Source organism: Poecilia formosa, unplaced genomic scaffold (assembly GCF_000485575.1).
Source record: "Poecilia formosa unplaced genomic scaffold, Poecilia_formosa-5.1.2 Scaffold256, whole genome shotgun sequence".
Taxonomy (NCBI): domain Eukaryota; kingdom Metazoa; phylum Chordata; class Actinopteri; order Cyprinodontiformes; family Poeciliidae; genus Poecilia; species Poecilia formosa.
The window spans coordinates 53,376-63,043 of record NW_006800195.1 but is presented as its reverse complement, the minus strand read 5'-3'; the positions used below and the strand labels follow the sequence as shown (position 1 = coordinate 63,043).

The following is a 9,668-nucleotide window of genomic DNA, read 5'->3' as shown; positions in this document are numbered from 1 at the left end:
TGTAAAAAGAGAACATGGATGCACACCTTGTTCTTGTGTATTTTTACATTTGGATATTTAGCCTTTTTCTGTCTTATTGCAGGACTTTTGATTCTGAACGTCTGAGTGGGAAGGGTGAAGTAAGTTTTTCTTTACTTCCTCTAAAAGTCATTCAGAATATCAGATATTTATTCATCAACACTCTCAGGGTTTTTAGCTCAGACCATTCGCAGGTCCTGAATTGGTCACAAATGTTGACACGCTAACTTTTTTTCATGGCTTTTTATGTCAAAGCCACAAAATGTTATGTATTTTTTAAGAGCTTAAGTGGTAGACAAACATAAAGTAGTTTGTAATTGTGAAGTTGAGTGAAAATTAAGGACTTTTTACAAATTAAAATTGGACTGCACATTTTGTATTTCCAACCCCTTTGCTATGAAACCACTAAATAAAATCCATTGCACCCATCAGAGTCCACTTGTGTGTAGTTTAATCCAGTATGAATGCAGCTGGTCTTTGTTGACCTCTGAGGTTTGTTAGAGAACATAAATGTACAAAGATGAAATCGTTAAGCTATAAAACAACATCTCAATCTGGGAAAATCACACAGAGATCTGTTCAATTCTTATTTAAAAAAAAATAATCAAATTTGGTGAATTTGAAACAAAAATACCGACACATACCTACCTATATCTGCCGTCAGTGGACACATGAAGCAACCTGTCCAGTGGGGTGCAGGGACTTGACCACCATGAAAAAACAATCAACTCAAAACAAAGATTCATTTTAGGTGCATATTATTATAAAAGTCTTGGGATTAATAAAAGAACACAATTATTACAGATTGATGAAAAGGTAAAATATGGACTTTACAACCTCCTTTAAGCTGAACGGTTGTCATGACGATCTAGAAACATCAGGGCTTCCAGCCACCCTGAGCCACACACAATACAATGTAAATAAAAATTCAAAAGGGCACCTTTTTTCACCAGAGGAAAAACGTGCAGGTGCTCTAGCACCACCTAGTGTCTGTCTGTGCACATCTCTGTCAAAAAAAAAAAAAAAGATAGTTGAAACATTTTTGACATATTTTAAACAATAAAAAGGCCTCGCATCCTTTAATCTCACCAACTCTCTCTCTCTCTCTTTCACATGAACAAACTCCAGCATTTAACCAGGGAGGGACAAATGAGACGGTGATGGAGGAAAAATTAGACGGGAGATGGAGACGGTAGGAGGTTAAGGTGGAGCGGAAGAAAGAGTAATAAGCGAGGGAGGGAGAGGGGGAGGAGAAGGTGGGAGCGGAGATAAATGGTTGAGGAGACGGTGAGATGAGTGAAGTCAGAGCGCAACACTGTGTGACACACTGCAGACGGGAAGACTAACGGAGCGAGAGGAGCGGAGGGGTGAGGAGGGGTGAGGAAGAGGAGGCACGTCAGACCCCACCTCACCCCCTCCCTCGCTCTATTTTCTCCCCCTGCCTCCCCCGCTGGGTAGCAGACCTTTGCTGGATGGTAACAAGTCACTCGGACGGCTGCAGGACACACATACATACATTCTCTCTCTCTCTCTCTCTCTCTCTCTCTCTCTCTCTCACACACACACACACACACGCGCATAAAAGACAGATTTCCTGAAGATTATGTCATGCATGGACCTCTATGTGTGTTGAATAACATTCTCTACATATTTTAAAGGTAAAAGAAAAAAAGGTTGTTCTCTGAAATCAGCCTTGGGTCACTTTGACAGTTCTCTCTCTCTCTCTCTCTCTCTCTCTCTCTCTCTCTCTCTCTGTCTCTCTCTCTCTCTCTCTCTCTCCTCCCACCTGAGCTGTAATTTGCAGGGCTGATGAGGGTGAGGGCAGAGCAGAGGCAGGAGCAAAATTCGCCAGACACACTAACACACACACACACACACACTCTCTCTCTCTCTCTCTCTCTCTCACAGACAGACGGCTGTGCAGCTGCGCCGTTTACAGCTACAAACTGTGGGAGAATCTGATCCTTTTGTGCGAGTGTCTGTTTGCTCTTTCCTAACCTCGTCTTTCCCCCTCTTTTCGCTCTCTCTCTCTCTCTCTCTCTCTCTCTCTCGCCCTATCGCTCTCTCTCTCTCTTTCTCTCCACGTCCCCTCCTCTCTCCGTGCTCCCTGTTGGTGTATCGGTGTGTGTTTGTGTGTGTGAAACGTGGGGATAACAGACGCTTATGTGAGCAGCCTCAGTGGCTGGCTGGCTGGCGAGAGAGAGGGAAGGAGAGGAAAGGGATAACAGAAGCCACCGCCATCATTCTGATCGGATTCACACCAGACATGTGAGAAGATGTCCGTGGGCGGCTGCGCGTGTCCCGGTGAGTACACCGCTGCTGACTTTAACCGCTTGGTTGTTGTTGTTGTTGTGGTTTTGGTCAGCGAGTGAAGCTGGGAAGAAAGAAAAAAGAACAAAAAAAAAAAAAGAACAAAAAATGAGGAAAAAGGATGCCCCTTCGGGGGGCCCTGAGGTCCTGCTTGCAAAGACTCATGGGAGGTTGACCTCTCTTAAAAAGTAGAATCGATGGAGGTGCAACATGTTGTCTAGTTTCAGAGTGTGAAAATGAAAGGAGATGGAGATCTTTGTTGGCCTGCCCACATCTGAGCGTGAAGTTGCTGCTGTTGCTATGGAGCCACAAATGCAACTTCTTCCTCCACTTGTTTGCGTTTCTTTGGCAGGTAAAAAGTTGGCACTCCTCCTCCGGTTTGTGGCAGAGGAGAAAGATCAGAGTGTGACATTTGCAGGGCAAAGCTCAGTGGCACGGATCAGAGGCGTGCATGATTGATTGTTGGACCTTTCCCTCCCCACCGCCACCACCACTAAGGAGCTATTAATGAATGTTTCATGTCTCACGACTCACATGGGAGTTTGTCATTTAGGATCCAGAAAGAGGCTGATGAGCAGTTAGAGATCGGAAAAGCAGATCGGATTAGAGAAAGTGTCTGACATGAGAAGCTCTGATGCATTTGTTTGTCCGTCATCGTTACCAGCTTTAGCATCTGTAACGATGATGGATTTACTGTGACTTTAAAATGCGTTGACACAACTTTGGTTTCCCACATTTTGTCCTTTTACAGCCAAACGCTTCAATGCTTTTCACTGGTACTTCATGTGACAGACCGGCAGAAAGTACAGCATAACTGAAAAGTGAAAGGAAAATGATGTTTTACCAATAAAAACCTCGAGGTCAGTTATTTTCAGAGCCACGTTTAACTTTGTTTGCAGTCTGAAAATGGAGTTTCAGACTGTAAATGAAACTTCATTTGCTGGTTTTTACTTATTTAGTTTTGCATAATTGGTCAGTATCAGAGGAGCATCAAAGAATATACATTTTCCAACTGTCCCACAAATTTTAAATTGGATTTAATTTTGGACTCTGATCCAAAACCCACGTGTCTGCAGCGCTGCTTCTTCCTGCTGGAATTTGAACATCCACCTCAGTCTAAAGACTGTTATTTTTATTTCTTTCTTTGACTGTCTTTGTTTTAGCTCTGCCCATTTTCTCATCCAATTAAATCATCTTCCCTGTCCCACAGCATGATTATGCTACAATAATATTTAATATTTTACCGATATTTTAGTTTTCTGTCATTCATAAAGTTTTGCATGTGTGTCAGGAAGTTCGGTTTTGGTTTTATCTGACCAGAACTTGTGGCAAACTTTAAACAGGACGGGGTATTTTTTCTACTATGCTGTTCTTCTTGACACTTTCCATAAAGTCCAGATTTGTGGAATGCGCATCTAAAGGTTTCTCTGTCACCAGATTTCACTACCTGAGCTGTGGCTCTTTGCAGCTCCCCCAGAGTTGCAGCAGGCCTCTCTTTGATTAATTCACTCCTTGCCCAGCCAGTCACTTTAGGTGGGCATCCATTTTTTGGTTGGTTGGCCGTTGTGTCACTTTCTTCTCCTGAGCTCTAAGAGATGTTTAAAGTTTGGGGTATTGATTTAGAGCCTAACCCTGCTTCAAACCTCTCCACAACTTTCTCCCTGATTTACAAACACTGATATTTATACTGGATTTTATTTAGGGAAACCAGAGCAAATTCACAACTATGCACTCCTTTGTCACAGAAACTCCCAATAAAACACCATTCAGTTTGTGTTTGTGCTATAAAAAGACGTTTAAAAGTTACATTTGTATGAATACAGTGTAATTCTTGCTGCATTTCCACGGACCGTATAATTGCGCAAATTGGAATTAAGAAAATAAATTCTCTTAATGGAAACGGGTCAATTTAGAAAAAAAACAACAACATTTTTTGATAGCTTTTGAATATGGAAATTTGTGTATTTTGCAAAACTGCAATGGAAACATTTTTTCACTTCACACGAGTCATGTGACGAACAGCCAGATGTTACTACTGCCGGAAAAGACGAAGAAGACGACAGGAAGTGGTAGGAGGATGACTGCGCTGTGTGTTTTTAAATGCTTTAAGTCATTCGCATGTGATTTTGATTGCATTTCTTTTTAAACGGAAACACCACAATTGCAAAATTGTGTTTCCTCAACGTCAGCAAGATATAAAAAAAAAGTTTTGTGCACATTTGTTATGGAAATGCAGCTACCGTTTACCGTCCACTTTAAATTTCTTAAAGCACAAAGTATTATACATGTTACAGTTACTCCTATCGGTACTTGCTGCCTGGGTTCTCTGCCTTCTTGTGAACCATTCGTTGGTTCTTCTATGTTCCCAAATTACAAGAGGATTAATCTGTAGTCCAGCCAGTGCTGCCACAGGGAGCTGAGAGGAACCTATCCATCACATCTCACCAAACTGATAGAGGAATGACTTCCGAGGAGCAAAAGTTGTGTTTGGGTGACAGCAAACAGATGATCCTTCTCATTGCATTAACTTTAATCAGTCTGAGGAGAACAGAAACAAGAAGAATTGAGGTCTAGAAATAAACCCCACCGCTGCTGGGCCGGAGGCGGTCTATTATTAAGTGTTACAGCGATTTATGTAGCACCCCTGATAGGAGGTGCAGGATGTTGAAATATAATCCTGACACTGAAAATCTATTCATAATCATGACAGATGTGCCTTCATTTCTACAGTACGGTGTAATATTTAGCAGCGGGAGGGGAGAAAGTAAAGCACTGTGGAAGTTGTGTGGAGGTGGCCTCGTCTCTTTCCCCCCTCCATGCAGGACCACAGCAGCCGCAGCGGTCAAACCTCAAACAGCCGGGCTTGTGGATGAGGGAATTTACCCGACCGCTCATCTGGGATCACGTTTCCCGACTTTAAAAAAGACGTAACCCTAAACCGGTTCCATGTTCTTGAGGTTCTGGAAACTCTTTAGCTGGCGGATTATTTCAAAATGGAAAGTTAAGAGGGAGCAAAGCTGAGAAGCAGTGCCAGATTTCTCTTCTGGGAGACTGATGTTAAAGGCTGGGCGATGCAGGGAAGTGTCGACGCTGCGATCAAATCAGACAAGGATGCGTTCTTCAGAGATACACACACACACACACACACACACAGCTGCATGGAGGGGGGGAACGTATACCTTGCATCAGAGTAAGCTGCATGCACACAGCAGCCTTCGTGCAGACGTGTGTTTCCAATCTGTGTGCAGCGCCCCGTGCTACGAAGGCAAACGCTGCCACCTCAGCCGTTAAACGAGCCTGCGCAGCAGAGGCAGGAGCGTTTGTTTAGAACCGAGCCTCCTCGGCTATCTTGCGGTCGGATTGCATACTTAATCAACATGGTCATGGAAATTTCCAAAAAAAGACGTATGACTGCACTAATTCTCGCACTCCGATTGTTCGGTCTGGTGTTCCCTCTTTGTTTTGTTGCTTCAGCTTCTCTGCTTTTGCTTTTTCACCAGGCTTGTGGTTTAATTTCAGAAAGAAAAGGAGTTGTTTTTTTTTAACTCACAAATACAAGAACTTTAATTTGGAAGACAAAAGTAGGGTTTTCATTTCAGGAGTGACATGCTGGGAAACAAGGTGTTTGGATTTATAAAAAAAGAAAACCTCACCTGCACTCACTCACACACACCGAGGTAACTGAAAACCAATGTAAACACGACTTCCAAATACGGAACAATCATCTCCATTCATTCATGTCAACTCCAGATGAACCCCCGGCTTGACCCAACGGAGGCGCTGGTTTAATTTGCACATTTACAGCCACGTCAGTGCTCCCTCTCTGCTTTTATAACACCGAAAATGAATCAAAGAACTTATGGAGCTGCTTCTACATTCAGTCACTCTACAACTGCAAACTTCAAAGTATTTTATAGGGACAGATGTGGTAGAGCAACACACTTCAGATTTGGTATGCGAAAGAAAATGCACATGTAACATGAAACTCTAAAAGGGGTGCCATGCGTTTGATTCAGCACTTTGTAGGACCACTTCTTGTTGAGTTTCCAGCTTGAAGTGTTTTGTGGTTTGTCTCTACCTGCTTTGCACATGTAGAGACTGAAGCTTTTGCCCATTTTTCTTGGACTTTCTTTGACTTCCAACGCATGAATATGTTTCGATCTAAACCGTCCCATTACAACTCTGACTGTAAGCTTAGGGTCGTTATCCTGCTGGAAGTTGAACTTTTACATCAGTCTCGACTTCGATTGGGTTCTCTTCCTGGATCGCACTCAAATTAGCTTCATCCATCAACTATTCCACCTGAAGAAAAGCATCCCCACAGTACTGCCACCACCATGTTTTGTGTGTGCAGCGTTGAGGCTCTCCCAAACTTCATGCAAAGCCGAGCAGTCGATGTTCGTATTCACACACCTTCCATAAACGGCGCAGGCCAGCTGGGTGACACCCCTCCTGCTTCAGTATACGTCACGCCCCTATAGCATGTAGGGAAACGGTCAAGGACAGAGCGCCACACCTTCCTGCAAACAGCCTCTTCCAGGGACAATGACTTGGCAATATCCATTAAGGAATTTTTAGACACTTGACAATCTTTGTAGGCTTTTTGTGAAGAATTGCACGAATGTTCGTAATGCCCCATTGCGTTGGCTAAGAACTATTTGTGTCTCCTGCAGAATCAGATAGGGGAGAAATTGGAAACAGACTAGTTGAAGTGAAAAATATTAATTTCTGTCCGAGTGCATTTCTGCATAAATCACGTCCGCAAACTTCTGACCAATCACACAACACTTCACAAAGAGTTTTTTGCAAAATAGTTTGACCCGGACCTGTTGTCGAGATGGAGGATGCTTCCCTGCAAACAAAATGACACAATTTTCATCACGTGTCTCCGTCTATGAGAGTCGATTTTGATGCTTCAGAAATCAGCTCTCATATGGGAGAGCCATTACTTTTCTGCTCCACAATATGTGTCTCGTTCGTCGGCCAAAGAGTTCAGTTACGGTCTCGTCTGGCTACAGTGCGTTACCCACATCACGACAAACTACAAACAGAACTTTGTTCAATTATGTCTTTCTTCTTCTATAAAAGCAATTTTTTTTGGACAATACACCAAAAAATAAAAATAAAAATTGGTTTATTTTTGTCAAGAAATTCTTCCACCTGAGTTGTGGATCCCTGGCCACTGCCTGGTCTGTCAGATGAGGTGGACGGCCTCGTCCTGGTAGGTCTGCAGTTGTAAACCAACCCAACTTTAAACTTGTCCGCAACTTTCTCCATGACCTGTCTGCTGTGTTTCTTGGTCTTTGTGGTGATGTTTGTTCATTAACAAACCTCCGAGGCCTTCACAGAACACATAGTTTAAGGGTTCGTTCACACCCTGTTTAGTCAGCGTTAAACAAATGCATAATCTGATTCTGATGCGAATGAGAACAGTGAACTCTGGCACAGTTTGAATGCATAAGTGAGTCTGAAGACGTTCCAAAAACCGGAAGCGAATCACGGCGTAAGGCATTCTGGGTCAGTAGAACCAAAACAAACATGCTAGCCCAGCGCTAGCAGGAGGAATGTCTCGTGGTCTTTTAACCAACAACAAAAGAGAAATGCTACAAGAGCTAAATTCTGATGTGACTCTAATTTTATTCACATTTTCTGAAGAAAGACATTGCACTCATGTCCTCTTCAGAGGTTTTCGTGTCGTTTCAGTCGTTCATGGTGCAGAGCCACCACAGGTGAGGGTGTGAACGGATTCTTAAAAGGGTTTGGATCATTTGACACTGTGCAGTGTACTAGTTACCCTGGAAACCATGTAGTGGTGTCAGAATAAGCTGGTCCAGATACAAAAGTGCACCCCACTTTTCAGATCTTTATTTGGAAAACGGGGTCAAATCATGCATCTCTAACAATTGTACTCTATGTTGTGTAGGTCTATTACACCATAAAATCCCAATAAAGTCCACTGACGTTTGTGGTTTAATGTGGCAAAATGTGGAAAAAAATTAATAGACATAACGGCTTTTACTGGGCACTATTGGAGAAGAGAAGAATATGACAAGGAACAATGCATACAAAATGATAAAACCCGTCTTGAGTCGCTCTTGTTCCTCCTCTTGTTTACATTCCTGAGCGGTGTTCGACACAGAAGGATCCTCCCCCTTCTTGTGTGGGCTCAGAGGGGTTTGTGTGTGTGTGTGTGTGTGTGTGTGTGTGTATGCACACGCAGCATGTGCCCCAACATGTGGGTGATATAAACAGAGGCGAGAGTGTGGGAATAACTCCAGTGAATAGTGTGATTGTACAGTCAAGTCCACGTTGCTGCAGATGTTTCGTCAATCTGACTCTTGGTTGACCTTCTAGGACCCTCCTCCATCCACCCCCGGCCCCCCAGACCTTTCCAGCACGGCCCACCTTGTCCTCTGCAGTGTGCGTCCACCTCCATCTTTCCTTCCACTCGCTCCCTCTTTCTTACTCCTTTGACTTCTCCTGATTGCTAGCGTATGTTGGCTGGATGGACTGACTGGCTGGCTGGATGGGGGAGGAGGGAAGAGGCTGTGTGTGCCCTCTCATGCAGAGAGTCACATGGTGTCCCTGATTGGAGGAAAATGAGTAAAGACTGCAGCTCTGGCTGAAATGGCAACAGACAAAAACGCACAAAGGCTGAGCTGTTTAAAAACGGTTGCACAACAAGAGAGCCTGAAGAGGAGGAGGAGGGTGTGACAGAGGGGAGGAGAGCAGGAGAGAGCAGACACCGAGGAAAAGATGTGGATTAAGAGAGGAAGAGGAGGGGAGGGGAGAGGGGGAGGAAAGGTGACGGAGGAGGGAGAGAAAGGCAGCGAGCGGAAGAGACAAGTGGGAGATGAGCACTGTAGGAGCGCGGGAGGAGTGGGTGAGACGGGGAGTGAGGAAGAGATCAGACTGTGTTTCTATGTTTTCTGCAAGGCTGAGCGCTGACGTGATTGGCTGAAGGAGGGTGGGGGTGGGTAGGGGGGGGTAATGTGTGGAGGGGGAGAGAGAGCAGACCTGACTCTGAGATCAGAGACAGACAAAATGGCTCCCAGAGAACAGAGAAGGCAGCATCAGGGCACTGTCATCTCCACTCACACAGCTGTCAGCTGACGCCGCGCTCACATCTGGCACACCGACACAGGAAAGAGGCTGAGATGATGGGGAATAATCCTGATCGCCGGCTTCCTGCAGCACTTTTTCTGTTTTATTGTTGTTAGCATTCATTATCACAGAGATAAAAAAAACACACACACACACACACTTTAATGCCACGCCGCCTCACAGCTGACCCTTGTTCTAATTTAACCCCTCCGCCCTCCCCTTGGTGGTGCGGCCTG

General features: G+C 44.3%; 1 protein-coding gene across 1 annotated transcript in view; it reads left to right on the top strand.

Moving 5' to 3' along the window:
* The first annotated feature begins 1,839 nt into the window (after window positions 1-1,839).
* Window positions 1,840-9,668, top strand: part of ldb1b (LIM-domain binding 1b) — a 31,830-nt gene continuing 24,001 nt past the window's right edge. Inside the window, exon 1 of the mRNA XM_007570140.2 lies at window positions 1,840-2,322. Within this exon, the coding sequence (XP_007570202.1) occupies window positions 2,295-2,322 (28 nt within the window). The 5' untranslated portion in view covers window positions 1,840-2,294. The remainder of the gene's footprint in view (window positions 2,323-9,668) is intronic.